The sequence below is a fragment of the Typopeltis vanoorti genome, chromosome 5 (genome assembly GCF_054136105.1).
Source record: "Typopeltis vanoorti isolate ZY-2024b chromosome 5, IOZ_Tvanoo_1.0, whole genome shotgun sequence".
NCBI lineage: Eukaryota > Metazoa > Arthropoda > Arachnida > Uropygi > Thelyphonidae > Typopeltis > Typopeltis vanoorti.
The window spans coordinates 59575015-59595398 of NC_143553.1; the positions used below are offsets into that span (position 1 = coordinate 59575015).

At 35.6% G+C, this 20384-nt stretch overlaps 1 protein-coding gene across 1 annotated transcript in view; it reads right to left on the reverse strand.

Annotated features, from left to right (window-relative positions):
• The window catches only part of LOC150106454 (disintegrin and metalloproteinase domain-containing protein adm-2-like), a 279900-nt gene that overhangs the window by 106403 nt on the left and 153113 nt on the right, over window positions 1–20384 (reverse strand). Inside the window, exon 8 of the mRNA XM_090393007.1 lies at window positions 18594–18689. Coding sequence (XP_090249133.1) covers window positions 18594–18689 — 96 coding nt within the window. The remainder of the gene's footprint in view (window positions 1–18593; window positions 18690–20384) is intronic.

Below are 20384 nucleotides of genomic sequence, written 5' to 3' on the forward strand. Positions count from 1 at the left end.
TGCATTAATGTTTCTTTTGTAATAAAAACAAAATAGCAATTGTAGATTTTCTTATATTTTTGTCTTATAATTCATCAGGGGAGATATTTAATTGGTTGCCTCAGGGAGCAATCTAATCTGGTGATGATCCTGGGTGCAGTTATAGTAAATGATATAGAAGAAATGGGAATTGGTAAGAAAGAAAGAAAAAAAGAGGAAGAATAGAAAGAAAGTGGAAGGAAGTTAGTATGAAAGATCAGTGAGGATAACTTTAAAGAAAGCTATATTAGGAATGATTTGAGGTTGAGAAATGAATTAAGACTAGCGTGGAATGGCTTAGAATATCTAGAGGAGATCTTCTAGTGAAAGCAGAAGGTTTGGTTTATAGTTTATTTGGCACAAAAACAACAAAGGTCATACTGCACCACAGTAAAGGTTACAGCTATATATTAACAGTTAAAGAAAACTGTAAACAATATGCATGTACAAAAATTAAGTTCCACAATGCAGAAGGAAGGAAGGTGCTAGTGAAAGAGAAACTGAATGTGAATGGTGCCAGCAGATGATTAGAAAGGAGGGGAGGGAGAGAAAATTTATGGCTGTATTGGGATTCTCCTGTGAAGGATGTTCAGAGCATGTGTTGAATGTTGTTTGGGAGAGGGGTACAATAGGAAAAGTAACTGAGGCTATGGAGAGAAAACAAAGTACAAATGAATTGACTGTGTTGGTTGAAATGAGTCATTTGTGAAGAGGTGCAAATGAAGGATAGCATTTAAAAGTGCTGATAGAGACAGTGTAGAGGAAAATGTATATAAGAAGAAAGGTTTGGAGTTTACTGGTGTAGGGACAACTGAAGCCATACCATGCTATGATAAAGGTTACAAAAGTAGGCAAGGTAAAAATAAGTGAGTATTGAAAATCTGGTTCTGGCTCCCACTGATGAGACCTCAATAAAGGTCGAAACCAGTCTGGGTAGTGACCCTTTTTGTAATGCATAGTATTATACATATCCATAAGGATGTGCTATGCATTATGGGATACTAAGGCAAGTGATGTGAAGTCTTTAGCCTCTATATACAAGTTGCTCAATAATGAAGTTACTTCATGCACAAACTTTGTTTGCTTACACTTGGATAAAGCATTAAACCAAGAATATAATTTCTTGGCATCTTATGCACTAGGAAACAAATGTAAAAGTTAAACAACACAGTATATACATATAAACGACATTTATAAGCCAATATGACTATTCATATTAATTTTTTGCAAAATATATAGAGAAACTGTGCATTTTGCCAGTGTCCAATAAGATTTGTCTGAGTGCATACGGCTCAAGCAAAGTAGTATGAGATCCTTTCCTCTCTTTAGTAGTGGAGATATATTCCATCAGAAGATGATATATGGTAATATGTGTTATATATAGGTGGGTTATATTCAATAGATAGCATGTATAATAAGAACGATCCATAACAGAACTTTTGCTTAGAATTTTGATTTCCTTGTTCGAACTTGAGGGATTATGTGCCATTGAAGCAGCACAAGTTTTACAGAGCCCAATTAACTGTAACAGAATAGACACTACGATTTTACAGAGATTTTAGCACACTGCCCTATCTACTCATCAGCATTAACAACAGGATCACCATGAAGAGTGCTAATGTTTCCCTCTATACATAACTGTCCTTGTTATCAAGATCATTTTGGTTTGTTGTCTTTAATGAATGTATAATGTTAAATTGCCTTTGATAATGCTACCTTATGCTAGTGAAATGTCAGCTTGTAAATAATTAATTCGAGTTAGTAAATTATTTATTTGAATTCTATATGTAGTTTTCTCTTCCAGAAACTTTGACATGAATAATAGCAACAACTATGGAGATTTGAACATGAAAGATAGTATTTTTAATAAGAAGGAGATGTCCCTTAATACCAAGATTATACAGGTCAAAAATATACCATATCTCCAGGCAATATGTCCTTGTTAATGAAAACTGATACTAGGTGTTCATGTTTCAGGAAGGCAACTGTGACATTTCTAAATGAACTAAGTGGTCCAACATCAACTGATGTCTGTGGAATCACATTTTGTATGTTCAAAAAGAGAATGCTGCTTTCATAAGGACCTACAGCACTGATATGAGAGAATAAGAACGTTCTTTTTAATTCCTTCTTAAAAGGCTGATTATTTGGCTATAGTCCATTAAAAGAGAAACTAAGCCACTGTTTCTACTGTTATGCTTTGAATATCAAAAATTGAGGGAGATATGAATCCATTGCTGCTATTCTTAAAGATTTCTTGTAGGATATCTGCAATTGCTTTAGAATTGGCTACATATAGATTATGTTAAAAATAGGTGAATATTGTTTTCTCTCATACATATACATATATTTATTTTACTCTCACCCACAAAAGATTGTAATCCTCTAGTACATTAGTACTGAGGATAAGGTAAGGATTTTTTTTTATTTTTTTATTATTTAAAAAAATTTCATTTTTTAATTTAGTTCTTACATAATCCAGAAATCCCATTCTGGAAACCAAACACAATTGTTTTTTTGAGTCAATTCAGGCCTCAAAAAAATGGGATACTGGTTTCATACCTTTATCCTTATATTTTATCCTAATCCAGGTGATAAAATTAATTTCACACTTAAAGACAAACATCACATCCATGTTTGAATTCTGCCAGTGGCAGAATTCAAATCCACAGTTTGTTGGTTGGAAAGTGAGTACATTAACCACTCAGCCAGCAAGACTAGCAAACATCATCATCATCATCATCATCATCATCATACGTATCAAGGATTTAGGCCTAGCATGGCCTGTTCCGGCCTTAGAAGTCATCGTTGAATCGTTTAAGAGGACGTCCTGGTTTTCTTTTTCCTAATGGCTTGTACTTTAAGGCTTGTTTTGGTAATCTTTCTGTTTTCATTCTTTGAACGTGTTCCATCCATTTATGTTTATATTTTTTAATTTTTTCTATTACTGGTTCTTGGTTTAATTCTTTGATAATATCTTCATTTCTTTTGTGATCAAATAGGGTATACTTTGCAGTTTTTCTCATAAACTTCATTTCTGCTGTTGTTAATCTTTGTTTGTCTTTTTGTTTTATTGTCCAGATTTCGCTTCCGTACATTAAGACTGGTAGGGCTAATGTATTGTATACTTTTAGCCTGGTTTGGTTTTGAACTAGGTTTGGTTTAAATATAGAGTTAATTACACCTGTTATTTTTAAATATTTTGTAATTTTTACGTTTATATCTTTTTCATTTTCATATGTGATCATACATCCTAGGTAGTTAAATAAATTCACCTGTTCTAAGATCTTGTTATCTATTACCATTTCAGTTCTTGCTGGATCTTGTCCTTTAAAGGCCATAGTTTTTGATTTTTCCGTTGATATTATCATACCATAATCTTTGGATATCTCATTTAGATCTAAAATAGCTTTCTGTAAGTTATCTTCAGAATTTGTAATTATTATTTGGTCGTCTGCAAAGAGGAGAATGTTTAAGTTAACTGTAGGTGAAAGTTTAATTCCTTGATGTAAATTTTTACTCCATTTTATTATTATTTCATTCAAGTAGATATTAAAAAGAGTTGCTGAGAGGGGACATCCCTGTCGGACCCCTTGGTTTATCTCTCTTGTATATGATAGCTCGTGATTTAATCTTATTTGTATTTGATTATTTTCATATATACTTGTGATAGCTTTTAGGATATTATTTGGTATTTGTCTTTCTTTTAATATGTTAAATAATATGTTTCTTTTAACTTTGTCAAATGCATTTTCAAAGTCAATAAATGCAATATGTGTTTCTAAATTATATTCTCTTCTTTTCTCTATTATTAATTTTAGGCAAAAGGCTGGGTCTATACATGATCGTCCTTTTCTAAATCCATTCTGTACCTCTAGAATAAAGTTTTTGGAATATTTCATTAGTTTGTTATTTAAGATTCTGCTATATATTTTGTAACAGGAATTTAGTATATTGATACCTCTATAGTTTTTAGGGTCATCTCTATTACCTTTCTTAAAGATAGGAATCGCAATTGCTTTTTTCCATTCTATTGGGGGGATACCAGTTGAGTAAATTTTATTTAAAAATAATGAGTCTTTCTTTGAATCTTGTTGCTGCTTATTTATATAGTTCTGAACCTAGCTTATCTTCTCCAGGTGATTTTCCGTTTCTTGTTTCTTTCAGGCTGATTTCTAATTCTTCTTTAGTTAACTAGCAAACATACACTTTTCAATTATCAGATTTTATCCTATACCATTTTGCATTAGTTGTATGATTGATAGATGATGTAAACTGGATAAAAGTGGCAGACCCTTTAAGATATGCAGAGAATTGACTAGGGCTTTTAACTTACTGTCCAATCCTCACCTTCATATGGCGTGCCCCCATTAGTTGATATCCACTGGATACTAAATGAACATGGATGGGGTTGGTAATCTGGAACTTAACCAATTAAAATGTATTCTGTATTGGCTTAAACTAGCAACAAACATGATGTTATAACACATGAATCATAGACTATTAGCTGGTTTGATCCTCCCACTGCTGTCTTGTTGAACTGCTACCCATTGAAATTCCTTTACTTTATCAGACCCCCCCCCACCACCACCATCTTCTTTTTATCTTCCCTGAAAATATTACACTACTTAAATTAAGTTTCGACATTCTCTCTCTCTCTCTCTATCAAAATTCCTCTAGCTGCCTTTCTGGAAAATATTTGTCTCAGAGTTTTCTTCCCGACATTCTAACTACAAATTTAAATATTCAGGTTGAAACATTTCACCTGGAAGAATAAACTTTATGAACAAGTTCAATAAAGTGATTTAAATAAATCCATGTTCACCTATTCAGGCAAACCTTTTTTTTTGTTTTTTTTTTTTGGCGTATTTAGAAAGAAAAACAAATGGTTCTATCCATTCAAACCATTCTTATGGACGTGGTATGTCAAAAAAGGTTTCTTGCCATTTGGAAACATGTATGAAAGTTGCAAGTTAATCATCTTTATCAAAAGATTTTTTTAAGGGTAAATTCAAAGAAATCATAAAGCACTGAGCATCAGTGTTCTGCACATCATCCGTCCCCAAAACACTAAGTAATCCAGCTCCTGTTACCAAGAGTTCATAATTTATCTTCTCAGAAGAAGAAGTCTAAGAGGAAATCTGAAGTTTAAGCAAATGAAGTTCAAATGGACACAACCCAAAAAACATTACTCAAAATGATATGAGCTACCTCTATCTATGTGCCCATGAAAGTAAAATGGGATCCACAAACTTCATATGCACTCCCACTTGCTCGAACTAATGTAATAGTTTTCCTTGCAGTATTTTGTCAAATGCCTTTGCAAAGTCTAGCATATCATGGTGTAGCCATTTCCTTCACTCAATCCCACTATCACTTTATTATAAAAGGGGAATAATTTACTAAGGTAGAATCTACCCTTTAGAAAGCCATTATATTCACCAGAAAGTATCACATCCCTATCCACCCACTGTTTGATTTCACCATTAACTAATTTTTCTAATAATTTACCCACCACTAATGAGATACTGATCTGTAATTTGCGACTTCTGTCTTGGAGCTACTTTTATGTAACAGAAATCTTACCCTCTTTCCACTTCTTTGGAACTTTCCTGAGACAGATTAAACAACTTCAGAGGCATTACAATTCTCTTGAGCCAATCATGCCATATAATCCCTCTCCTGTATTCACACTGATAATTTCAATATGGTAAATACTTCCAATTTGTCTGCCTCAATTCTCACATCAGTCTCTATCACATCAATAATTGCAAGTTTTCCACCTGAATGATATATCTTTGTAAAGTGATTGTTTAGTAGCTCAATTATTTCTTCTGCTTCTGTCAGAAGCAGAAGAAACAATTTCACTGTCACTCTTCCAACCTTGGCAATAAGTCAAGTTATCTTGCCATGATCATTCTTTCTCTTATTGTTACACACACACACACACAAAAAAAAAAAAAAAAAAAAAAAAAAAAAAAAAAAAAAAAAACCTCTTTTGGATTTACTTTTGTCTACCACACTTCCTTCCAGCACTTTGTATCGATCATGAGCATGCTGAATATCTATCCTTTTCTTTATATTCTCTCTCTCTCTCTGTACAAAGTTTTTTTTTTTTTTTTTGCAGCTCCTGTTTTATATTGCTTCTCATTGACTTAACTCCTGCTTTGTTTGTCCTCCTGACCCTGGGTATGCGGTCAGTCTAATCCTGATTCTTCCAAACAATCCATAACCATGCACTACCAAAAATCTTTCTTTGTAGCTTCTTATGCCATGGCATTGTTCCAGGCTGCCTCCTAAGCTTATTATAATCACCAACTTTCTAATGCCACATAAATGCTTTCAATTATATGTTTAGCAACCTCCTGCACAGTCACTTTTCCTGATGGTTATGGGTACATCTTCTAATGCTATTACCAGATCAGTACTCTCAAACCCTAGTAACTGTATCATTTAAATCTTGCCATATGCCCTTTTCTCCCTCTAATCTATGTCCCCATAGTTAAAGTCCTGCATAATAATTGCTCATCCTGCACTTATTGTAGAAATCAGTTTATGCATGGCATCCACAACTTTTTCTGGACCCTGGTCTATAGCAGCAACCCCCCCTCTACTAGCCTCAAATGAACTATCTCCCTTAGAGACCTAAAATCTTTCTTACTTTCTATTTTCTATGGTTGAAGTTCTTCAATCATCAGTAATAACCTTCCTCCATCTTATTCCCTCTATTCTCCCTCAAAATAAAATACCACTTACATTCTATCCCTATAACTATATCATTTTCTGTCAACCAAATCTCGCTGATGCTGATAATTTTTGGCCACATTGCCTTTATGGGTAGGTAATGTCATTACCAACTCATTCATATTGATAACCTGGGAAACTGTATCCAGAGCCATTCATGATTATTTCTGTTCTGCACTTGCATTTATTTGTCCCAGGAGTGGCTAGGCACATGTCTGACTGTATTGACACCCCCCCCCCATGCACACTTCCACTAGTTTTCCTGATTTTGCACTTCCAGCCTAACACTTTCTCCAAACATTAACTCCCACCATTCAAATGCAGTCAGTCTGTCAGGCATATACAAGTCCTTTTGTCCATCAAATTCACTCTCCATACATCTATAATCTGCACACTATTCCTTCTGCACAACTTTTCATTAGCAATGATGGCAAATCTTCCCAAAATAGTCCTATCATGCTGAGGTAGCAGTCTCACAATCTTTGCCTTCTCATCCTTCTTTTTGGCTTCTTCCAACAACTCTTTCATATCTTCTCTTATTGCATATTTCTTACCTTTCAAATCACTTATGCCTGCCAAACAATAATCTGCTACAAAATAACAGCTTCACTAACATCCTTGATCTTGTGCTGCTGCACCTGACATTTCAAAGCCATTTGATAGGGTTTAGCACAGAGAGCTTCTAAGCAAACTGCAATGTTATAGTATGCCTTCTCTCTTTATAATTGAAGTGCCAGTTTTGTCTCAGGTCATTCAATGCACATAATGGTGGAGAGTGGTCTCTCTTCAGATTTTCCAACCAGTGCTATTTCATCCATTCTCTTCCTCATATGCAGTGACATGCTCTCACTGACCTCAATGCCTTTTCACAGTTTTGCTGATGATAGTGTTTCTCTCATCCTGCTCATACAACAAACCTGTGCTCAAATATTTCTTCAAGATCATCTATAGTAAGTGTCCTAAACACAGATCTCCACACCATCCTTCAATGGGATAATAACAACCTAGTCTCTTTTAATAATTGCAAAATAGTTTTTTTCTCACAAAAAACAAAAAAAAAAAGCTCTTAGCACTTCTCCTTTATCTTTGATAATATTCAGTTTACCAGATGAGATCAGATCTCTTTTGAGACTGACTCTTACTTCTGGCCTTTTCTGCATAATCACATCACTTCTATACAATCCTGAGTTCCAAAAGCTTGGCACCCTTTTTCATTCATGACATTATTATACATTCATCCAGTTACCTACTCCATACAAATCTGCCTAACTTTGGAATAATGCTCCCTATTTGGGTGGTGCACATAAAACTTCTTGATACTGTTCAGACGAGAGAGTAACACAGTCGATGACCAAACTAACAGCCCATCTTTCACAAACTCTGTTTTAGTCACTATCTCATAGATGGTCTGTTTCTGCAAATTGTAAATATTCTAGATATTTCCATGGGCACTGTTCAGCAGATGCAGCATCCATTACCCCTATTTCTTTTAAATATACAACAACACAAGCAAAAGCTGATCGACATCCTTTTACGAACATCTCATTTGCCAAACCTGCTACTCTGATTCATCTTTCATTCTATCTACTTCAGTTCTGTGAAACAGCCTTCCTCATAAAGCATTTCCCAAAGATTGCAACTTCCAACTCTTCAAGAGGAATCTCAACAAATCACTTTGATCCCGACCTTAATCTACAAATGACATTTATTTGTTATAGTCCTTGAAGCCTCTATGTAGGATATATATGTGTGTGTGTGTGTGTGTGTGTGTGTGTGTGTGTGTGTGTGTGTGTGTGTGTGTGTATTTTGACAGAGAAGAAAATGAAAGTAGAGTATAAAAGTGGGAGGGTAAAGAGTTTTATATGGAGACACCTGATAAGGGAAGTGCTTGAAAAGAGTGCAACCTTGTTTCTGTGGGGCAAAGATTAAAAATGCTGTTAAGATGCAGAGAGTAAAGGCAAAAAATATGATTTTTTCAGTAATAGAAATTGAGTAGTTGAATGTGGTGTGCAAGAAGACATGAAAGAGTTTCTGGTGCAAAGTAATAAGAGTGAGATAATAAAGATTATGAATTAGAATATAATCTATCATACTGTTGCAGGAATGGAATATCCCTGCAACAGTATGACAGAGGCAAGATAAAAAGAAGGATCATGGTTACAAATCAGTTGATGAGTAGGTTAAGCATGAAAAACAGTGAGGAGTTTCTGGATGTGTGAAGTGAGTTCAACAGATGAAAGACCAAGAGCCTTGAGGTGGGTGAGTGGGAGAATGATCACATGATGCTGAATGTAGCTCCTCAGTTCTGAAATTGAGCTGGGCAGTCGATACGTGTGAAGGAGGATGCGGGAGTATGGGAAAGGAATTTGTGGATTGTTTAGTTCGATGATGCCAAAAACGATAGGCATCTTTTTGGCATCGTTGAACCTCTTGCCCTGTTGCATCAACCAGTGGCCTGTATCTCATACTAGATAGCCTCTGTTGTCATTAGTAAAACCCCATATCCCATCCAGATTCATTTTCTCTGAAAAATTATACACATTACATTCTGTTTCTATGACACATTACATTCTGTTTCACCTGGTTGGTAGAGAATGATATAGTCATAGAAACAGAATGTAATGTGTATAATTTTTCAGAGAAAATGAAACTGGATGGGATATGGGGTTTTGCTAATGACAACAGAGGTTATCTAGTGTGAGATACAGGCCACTGGTTGATGCAACAAGGCAAGAGGTACAAGGAAGAAAGTGGATGGCATGCATCAGAAAATTAGCACAATGAGTTCAGGGTAAGTAGTTACAGAAGATTTCAACTATGGGATTGAAACTGCCCATAGATTGGAAAGAGGAATGGTCAAGGGAAGGAGAAGAATTTCTACAACTATTAAGACATATTAAAACATAATTATCTGAAACAGAATGAAATGGTGAGGAATCATGATTTGAAAGTATTAATTCTGTTGATAGCATAAATGTACTTGTGAAATTTTCAGTTAAGAAGAATATGAAAAAATTCTTGCATATCAAATTACATAGCAGGTGATTATAATAAACTAAGGAGTTAGCTAGAAGAATGCCATGCCATAAGAATAAGGAGGGGAAAAATGTTCACAGTGTATGAGAGCTGTGAAAAGGAGTATTTGAAGAAAGCAATATCAAACTGTACACTCAGACACGTGTGAGTACATCAGGTGGGAATTAGATGAACAGGATCATTAAACATAAGGAAGTTATAGAAAAATAAAAGTCGAGTTAAAGAGGGTATATAAAGAGAAAGGCAATCAGCAAGCTCATGAGCAGTAAGAAGCACAGGAAAGAGGAGACGGATGAATGACCACTTTGGTAGGTATACCAAATTGCATAAGAACTCCAAATGGTTCTTTTGTAATATGATGAGTAAAGGGAAGAGGCATCAAGGAAGGTGAACTTTGATGAATGCTAATGGTAGTGAGATAAGAGAAGTAGATGAAATATTTGAGTTGAGTGATTATTCTGTAAGAGTGTAACATCCAGGTGGAGATACTTCAGTACCAGATACGACACTGATTGATGTACGAATAGAGATAGGTGAACTGAAGGTGCTTATGATATTCCAGAACCTTCATGCAAATATGGCTAACAGGTTTGAAGGGATATTGACTCATTATTACAAGAATGTGCAAGGGGAAATAGCAAATTCTCTGACTAAGCTGCTTAATTGTCAGATTTAAAGTGTTTAAGTGTTTAATGTACTGCAAAAGTGGGTAAAATCCAGAATTCTGGAATGGTACTTGTCTAGTACTCAATAAAGTTATACTTTGTACTAACTACAGAGTACTTGTCTAGTACTCTGTAGTTAGTTTCAATCCCCTCCCCCCTTCTAAATCTGAGTGCTGTGCTACCATATTTAGAAGGGGGAAAATTGAAATTAACTATAGAGTACTGATACAGGCATAGCTATTTATTCCAATCTGAGCACTAACATATGATACATATACAATATTATAGTTATATAACATAAAATATAAATAGGTTTTATAATTTGCAGATTCAGCTACCCGTCTAGAATAAAAATTTATTGACTGATATTCAACTAAGTGAAGCCATCTTCAGGTGTGTGTGTGTGTGTGTGTGTGTGTGTGTGTGTGTGTATACACACATATATACTCACACATATAAGATATATATATATATATATATATATATATCTTATATGTGTGAGTAAATATATTATGTGCAATATAAATTTGCAACATATACATAGGCACAAGCATAAGACATTGAAACTGGTAAACTGCAAGAATGCTGTACATTAACTATGGAACTTGGCTACTTCCTAGTAAGTTAAAAAAAAATGCACCACTTAAATAATTTAGAATACTGAATCAATTTGACGAATCCTGTTTTTCAGTGCTTTAATGTTTGACCACATTCCTGTCTGATGTTGGAACTTTATGACTAGCATTTGTGAACTGGTGGGGAGTAGAGGGAAGGCATTTCTGCAAACCTAAAGTTCAGAACATTATCTGATAGGTTTAGCAGTCTGTTCAATGGTGAAGTGTATAGGTTGAAGTTTATTGGTTTAATGATATCCCTTGAATATTACAGGCATTTTTTTTTTAGTTTTGACAGAGGATATTATATAAATTGGTACACTGATATTAAAAAGAAGGACAAACTACATTTTTGCATGTATATGGAAAAATTTTCACGAATTTTTCTGTGCATGCACAAAATAATTGCCAGCATAGTAATAAATTATATTACACAAAATAAGGTGTTATAAATTTTATACAAATTAAATTGCAATAAGTTTCTGGCAAAAGTTACAAATTTTCTAAGAACAAAGTTAAGGAATTAATGTACAGTGCATACAAAAAACTATGCAGAGACATTTCAGAATGTAACAAGTCCACCCTGCAATGCGATGCAGCTCCCACAACTTCATACCATGGTTGGCATCAAATGATTCTTGAGGCAAACTGGCCCACTCCTCCATCAGAGAAAAGATTATTATTATTATTGCACCATCCATGGAGTCGGCAGACTCATCGTGGGAATCCATTCAACTGTCAGCATATTTATCATACCAAATCTTAAAATCCTTAACACTCCTTGAATTAACAACCCATTCTGGTAATGAGTTCCATTCACTGACAATTCTCCATGTAAGAATTCTACTCCTCACACACCCTCTTCACCACACTCTTATATCCGATAAAATCCTCTCACTAACTGAAATGTCTCTATCATATCACCGCTTTTCCTTCTACTAACCAAATTCTGTTAAACCACATTTTTTTAACCTCTCTCTCTCTCTCTCTCTCCATAGCCACCAGTCCAAAGTACAGATATTGTTTTACTCACTCACCTCTGGATCTCTATCCAATGTCTCCACATCACACTGAAAACCAGGTAATCAGATTTGAGCACAATAGTCCAAGTGTGGTCTGACTAGTGCTTCATACAGTGGCACAACCACTTCCTTATCACAACACGTTAGAGTACTTAGCAACAGTATGATGCGAAGCCTTTACAACACTAGCAATATGCCCTCTAGACTTCAGTCGACTGTCAACCATAACACATACATCTCAAATCACATCCACTTCCTGCAGTACAGCATGATCAATATAGTACACAGCCTTATATTTATGTGCTCCAAAATGCAACACCTTGCACTAATTGATATTAAAACTACAATCCCACTCCTATGTCCAAGTAAAAAGTCTATTCAAATCTCCCTGAAGGAAATTAACATCAGCAATGCTACTTATAATTCTTCCCAACTTTGAATCATTAGCAAACAACTGAAGATCCAAAATCAGTCCATATGATATATTATTTATAAACAAGTTAAATAGCAGAGGCCCAAGAACAGAATCTTGGAGCATGCCACTAGTTACCTTCCTTCTTTGAGACACTGTTCTATCGAACACTACCTGCTGGTTGATTACAAAAGAAATGAAGAAATTATGAAAGAATTCAACCAAGAATCAGTAACAGAAAAAACTAAAAAATATAAACATAAATGGATGGAACACATTGAAAGAATGAAAACAGAAAGATTACCAAACAAGCCTTAAATTACAAACCATTAGGAAAAAGAAAACCAGGATGTCCTCTTAAGAGATTCAACAATGGCTTCTAAGGCCAGAAGAGGCCACTCTAGGCCTAAATCCTTGACAAGCACGATGATGACAACAACAACCTGCTGGTATCGTCCAGAGATCTAATCTCTAATCCATCTAAACAAATATACTATTTATTCTCATCCTTTACAACAGGGGTCTTCAAAGTATGGCCCGCGAAGCTCTTTGTTGTGGCCCGCCAGCCATTTTGAAAAAATAACTACTTAACATTAAAATGCGATTAAATAAAAATAATTTCAATGAAACCTGCCGGCCACTAAGCTATAGTGCGGTATTTAGAATTGTAAGATGCTTTCCAGATTCACAAGGAATGCTGTGCATTTGATACTTTACATAAAATCCTATAAAAATAAATATTAAATAGCAATGCTTCTTCAGCCATCTACCGGTGCCAAACGGTACTTAAGTACTAGTACTAACGTTGCAGGTAGATGGCTGAAGCAGTATTTCATTCAAGTGTGCTTCCAGATACATATTGAAGGTTCTCGATACTTTGTTATTTTCCTATAAATACAAGAGGATCTCATCCACAGTCAGTCAGTCAGTCGTGAACAATGTGATATTCGTGTATAAGTGCATGCAGGTTCACTTATGCACAAAGAGAGTGAAGTGTGAATCAAAGTAAGTTATGTAATAGCTGAAAAAAATTGCTAAAAAATCAAAAGCCTTCTTGGATGGTGAGTTTGTGAAAGAGTGTCTCATTGCTGCTGGGGAAATTCTGTGCCTAAATAATAAGGAAGTGTTTAAAAAACCTAGTTTGTCTGGGGTAATTGTAGCATGACGTGTCAAAGAACTTGCCAATGACATTGAAGGAACTTTAATAAAAAAAATGTCGTCCGAATTTATGTCATATTCACTTGCTTTCGATGAGAGCACAGATATGAAGGATACAGCAAAACTGGCTATCTTTGTCTGTGACATTGATCAACAATTCACTGTGACAGAACTGCTAGTGCTCATATCTATGAAGGGAACGATGAAAGGCACTGATATTCGACCTCAGCTTAACTAACCTCGAGGGCGTGGTAACTGATGTGCCCCCCCTGCTATGGTGGTGGGAAAGAACAAAGGATTTGTTGTGCTGCTATGGAAAGAACCAGAACTAGAAAGAAAAGATTTTGCCCATTACTGCTGTTTAATCCAGCGGGAGAATTTGTGTGCAAAAACTATTGGATTTGAGAATGTCATGAAAGTTATTGTGACTGTCGTCAACATTATTAGGGAAGAGGACTGAATCATCATCAATTCCAAGAGTTTTTGACCCAAGAGTGCGAAGTGGATCATGGTGATGTAGTTTATTATAGTGATGTGCATTGGTTAAGCAGAGAGAAGGTTCTTAAAAGAGTCTTTGACTTAAGGAGCAAAATACAGCAATTCATGCAAACCAAGGGGAAACTGATTGCAGAATTCAACAATCTGAAGTGGATGACAGACTTTGCCTTTGTGACCAACATCTCGTTGCATATGAATGACTTAAATACGGGCTACAATCCAAAGTTCAAATGGTGCACACTCTGTTTGATCACATCAAAGCTTTTGTGACCATGCTCAAACTTTGGGAGGCACAACTTGCAAAAATAGACTTAACTCATTTTCAGCTTCTCGCTGAGTCCAATTGTTCGTCTCTTGATGAATACACTATAAAATTAGCCATGTTGCGAAGTGAATTCAAAGAGAGATTTAGTGATTTTTGTAACCAACAATGTTCATTAGATTTATTTTCAATGCCATTCAGTGTCAATGCTGCCGAAATGCTAGGCTCAGTACAAATGGAGCTACGTGAACTCCAAAACAACTCTTCTTTGAGAGAAAAATTATTCAATGTGCCCTTGCTTACATTTTACAAAGACTACATTTCTGAGGATGCATTCTCTATTCTTTGCCTCATGAACCCAACTCTACCTACACTCTTAAAGCCGAGTTTGTTTATTTTTATAGGATTTTATGTAAAGTATCAAATGCACAGAGTTCCTTGCAAGTCTGGAAAGCATCTTACAATTATAAATACCGCAGTGTAGCTTAGTGGCCTGCGGGCTTCAATAAATTTTTAATGCAGCTCGCACTGTCTGAAAGGTTGAAGATCCCTGCTTTACAGCTTGTATACCAACTTATCATGTGGTAATCTATCGAATGCTTTTGCAAAGTCCAAGAATATCACTGTATATGATTCTCCCTTATTTACCACACTTATTACCTTATCATAAAATGTAAGTAACTTGCTAAAACAGGACCTCTATCCTTTACAAATCCATGCTGACCAGAATGAAGAATATTATGTCCATTAACCCAATCCTGTATTCTATTCCTAACCAATCTCTCCAACACCTTGAGCACAACTACAGTTATACAGACTGGTCTAGACTTTTGTCCCTATCTACAGCAAGACTTTCATTAAATAACCAGGTCAAGGGCATACATAGCCAACTGTGGTGCACATTCCTTAAGAATACATGGTGATATGTCATCCATTCCCACAGCCTTATTAACATCTAATCAAATCAACACTGGTACACCTCTGATTCTTTCACTTTCAATTTTCCTAATACTTGCCCCCCTTCTATATATTGCACTGCATCATTTACACCAGTATGATATACTCTGATAAAGTGCTCGTTCAATAATTCCATTATATTCTTTGCAACTGTTATTCTGTTGTCATTGCTATCCACCAGTGTCAATCTGCCATAATTATTCTTTCTCTTGTTTGCCATTTAGCAGAAAAATTCCCTTGAGTTAATCTTGGCCTAACCAGCGAATCTCCTCTCATTCTGCACCTTTTCTTTCTTTATACCATGCTCATTACTAATCTACCAGAACAGCTTGCTTGATTTCACTGTTCATCCAATTCATTCCTACTCTATTTACTCATTTAACCCTTGGTATAGTTATATATTTGCTTTTACCAGATACTGCCTTGTGAGTTTCCATGCATTGTCAACAGCTTTTTCACTCAGCTCATATATCCAACATACTGATGCTAACTGACTACAGAGTTTTTAACTACAACATCTACAACAACAGTTTTTAACAACTACATCTTGTAAAGTTATCATCAAATTCAAAACATTAAAGCCTCTAGCTGCTTCAGGCACATGCTGCTTAAGATACTTATCTCTCAGAAATTCCACAAACTCACTCTCCTTGTTCCCTTTACAACACTAGCAATATGCTATTGTCGTAAAGGAAACATGATATATAGGGTTGAGAAAACCAGTAGAGCATGCTGGCAACTTGATTCAATTAATATCCTCAGTCTCGATGGTAAACAGTACCACTTTCACGGCAGAGTAACCATCTATCTATTGCATCCCAAACATGATGTATGGGGTTGAAAAAACCAGTAGAGCATGCTGGCAACTTGATTCAATTAATATCCTCAGTCTCGATGGTAAACAGTACCACTTTCACGGCAGAGTAAGTGTTGTCTAGAATTTGAGAAAAGACCAAAGCGACTCATCGGTAAAGACTACATTAGCCCACCGGTGTCTTGTCCAATATTTATGGATACAACATCACTGAAAATGTACTCTACGATGAGTTGTCTATAAAGGGACACAAACTACAAGTCTTTGGACGTATAGGCCTACTTGTCACAGACATGTTGCCATAGTTTGTTGATATCTGTGTATCTGTGCCTGAATGAAGCCAACTTACAAATTGACTTGTGATGTATAGATAACTTTATGCTGTTATAACCAAAAATCTGTCTTCATGCTAAGTGGGAGAGTGAGGGCAACCTTTTAGCAAACATCTGGAACACATTCCATTGCTTTGAAATGCTGCAATGTGAGATTCAAAACTCTCTGGCAATATCAGTAATTGTGTGGTCTTCTTCAAGCTTTCCAATAATTCTTACCTATGTGAAATTATCTATGTTTATGTTTTTGAAACATTACAAGACATTGAAATTTGCAACTTTATTCCCTCATGAAAAGAGTTTCCTTCAAACACAATTCCCTTAGCACAGCCTTTTGCCTTTTATCCTATTGAGTGCTACCAAATGACCCCTTTGCATGAAATTCAAAAATTTGAATGGATACCCATATACTCACTTTCTACTTGAAATCATCAGTTATACAAATTGCCATGAGCTGATTCATCTGAATTTGCAGTTGTAATCTTCAGAAATAAGGTTCATCCTTAGGTTTTGGACAACAGTGTTTAAAACATGTGGCCAGTAGGAGAAGAAATGATTTTGGACAAATGACTGCTGAATGTGAAGCTGGATGAAATTTTGCCATGTCATTTGATGGAAAAGGATGAGGAAATGACCATACTGCAATCAGGCTGTTTAATGAAAGTCTAGCAAATGGACAAGTTCCTAATGGGAACTTAGGGACAAGTTCCTAAAGGAAGGTAATATAATGTCACTGCATAGCGATAATGGTAGAAGAATAAAGGTATCAAACGATACCTTCATTCTTCTGATGAACCACTGATGCAAAGCAACATACTATCTTAATGGAGCTATACTAGAAGTGGAGTTATTCTATTCCCTCAGCCATATGGCTGGTGGGGGTAGCTATATGCTACCATACTAGGGAAAATGACTATGTGCAGGATGGTTATCCATTGCCTTCCTTGTCATACTACATATCCTATGACTGTATTCTGTATGCTCACGGAGCCGGTTTGCCTTGTTGCGGGATGAAAAAACTCCAGACAAACTGGTGGAAAAAACCCTGCTGTCCACACCTAAGACCGACTAATTTGGCTATGACTGAGGAAGATCCTTAAGCTCCTCACATCTCCGACTGGAATCGAACCTAGGATACTCCTTCCCCAGGCATACAGTTGAGAAGCGCAAAGCCACGAGGCTAACCATGCGGACCCTTGGAGTGATAATAGGTAGAAATTTGAAGTTATTAGACACACTGAAAAATATTTGAAGACAGCCCAGGTAACTGCTAGAATACTGAGACAAATGTTGACCAGTAGTTTCATACCGTTTTAGAGATAAAAAGGTATGAAAGGGATGAAGTAACTTTGGAAGAATACAGAGGTAGATAAATATATTGGGACTGCAGAATGTTGATTATAAAGATGATCTGCAGATTGCACATGCAATCTGCAGAGTTTGGTGGTAAGAAGAGGAAGGAGTTATATGAGAAAGACATTTAAGCTGTCGAAAGCTATTTATGGCATTAACCCCGGAAAGAATTTTCAGAATGAGAGGAAGAAACAAGGACAGAGGCCATCCCTTGTAAAAGAAGTGAGTAGGAGTGTGAGAAGAGGTGGACCTCCCATGATAAGTTCTAGGATTCCACAAAATGTCTTGCAGTAAGAACTGTAAACACTATTTTAATCCAATATGAACCTTCAAATATAACTTAAACAAACTGTATATCTTCCCTGAATAATGATCTCAGTTCAATCATGAAAGCAATAAATAATTTGAATTCTTCAGGATTTTCATGTTTAAATTTTTTTAGTTATAAAATTCAAATATCAAAACAAGTTAGAAAGTTCTCTCTCTTTCTATATATATATATATATATATATATATATACACACTTTAGGATTCAATTCAATAAAGATTAAATGTGAAATCTCTTTTTTTAATATAAGGATCCTTGTTTGTCACTTAGAGATGCAAAGAACATAAAAGCTTTGTTGTTCCAAAATTAATGTTATTGAGACTATTCAGTAAAGTCTTTATTCTAATTGTATAGGAAAGTATTGTAATTAAAATTATTACCTGACAAGTTTTTAAATTGCAGCAAGTCCCACTGGCACAAGTAGCATTTGGAAACAGTTGACATGAACTGGCATTGCAGCAGTGATTTTCACAGTACTATAAAATATAAATATATATAATTACATTATATTGCTCACTCAGAAAACATTATAATGTTTGTAGAGCATGTATAATACCAAAATTTTTTTGAATGTGCCTTGTTGTGTAAAATTTATTGGGAAGTGTCACTACCCTGACTGGTTGATTTCATCCTTGACATTGAGGTCTCATTGGTAGGAGCCAGACCCAAGAAGATACTCTTCTTATAATACATAGCAATGTACACATCTGAAAGAAAGTGTGCTTTGCATTATGGGATACTAAGACAACTGATGTGATATTAATAGCCTTTATATACAAGTAGCCTACTTGTTAAGATACTTTGCATGCTTGGGTGAGGGATTAAACAAGAATACAATTCCTTTGTCAAGCTACAATGTATTATGTCAGTTAATTTGATGTGTTCTTCTGACCAGTTTACCTGTTTTCAGAATGAAAAACCCATGGCAGGAAAATCATTGCACTTCTGTATGAGGCTAATTAACTCACTTTCAGTTGAAAACCAAACCCACTATAAAGGTTCTTCATGTCCTAGATAGAATTTGAAACTAGGTGTTTTCAACCAAAGGGGATCATCAATACTGACTAATCTATGAAGGATTTTGCACAGCTTGAAAAATGCAAGTGTTTTCAAGCTGTAAGAATTAATTCAAATATACTAGTTATTATTCACAACTAAACCTGAACAAAGTTTTACCAGAAAATATTAAATTTATATTATTATAGGGGGCACTTCAGCTCCATGGAGGCTGAAGACTCATCGAAGGAGATCCAATCTACCCACAAAATCTTTATTCCTCTGCTTGAACCCATTAACAGACAAAGCATTCACAACTGACTCTGACAACCAATTCCACTCAATCACAACTCTCTAAGCAAAAAATCTAGTCCTCCTACCCCTACTAACCATACTTTTAATCAACTTCCAGGGATGACCTCTTGTTCTGGTCCCTCTATCCAAGTGCTGAAACATTTCTCCTGCATTAAGTTACTTAAACGTTTCCATCATATCCCCTCTTTGTTTCCTATCAACCAACTTCTGTAATCCATAAATCCTCAATCTATCCCCTCATAGGGTAACTCAGGTAACTCACCATCTTGGTCACTTGCCTCTCCACCACTTCCTTATCCCCCCAAGAAACCAGACTTGAGCACAATAATCTAGATATGGATGTATCAAGGCCTTATAAAAAGGAATAACAACTTCCTCATCTCTACATGTGTCTTCAATAGCCAAGTAATCTTATGGGCTACCTTAGCAATATGTCCTCTAAACTTTAACCCTCTGTCTACCACCACCCCCAAATATAGCTTCATCTGTTTCCTGGAGTATAGTGCCATCAATGCAATACACTGCTTGTAATCTATTTTTCCCAAAATGCATAACTTTACATTTAAACTGATACGTCTTATCTTTTGCCCATACTGACAGCCTATTAAAATCATTCTGGAAGCTCTCCACATTGCCTTGATTAACTCAACAGCAAACAACTGATATTTCCTTTCATCTTATTTCCTATATCATTTATGTTCAAATTAAACAGCAATGGTCCCAGCACTGAACATTGCAGCACACCACCAATCACCTGTTTTCACCTTGTTTCTGCCCCTGCATATACAAATTTTTGATATCTGTCCAGCAGCCACTCTCTTATCCACATAACTAGTGTCATGTCCATTTTTTCTAATCTG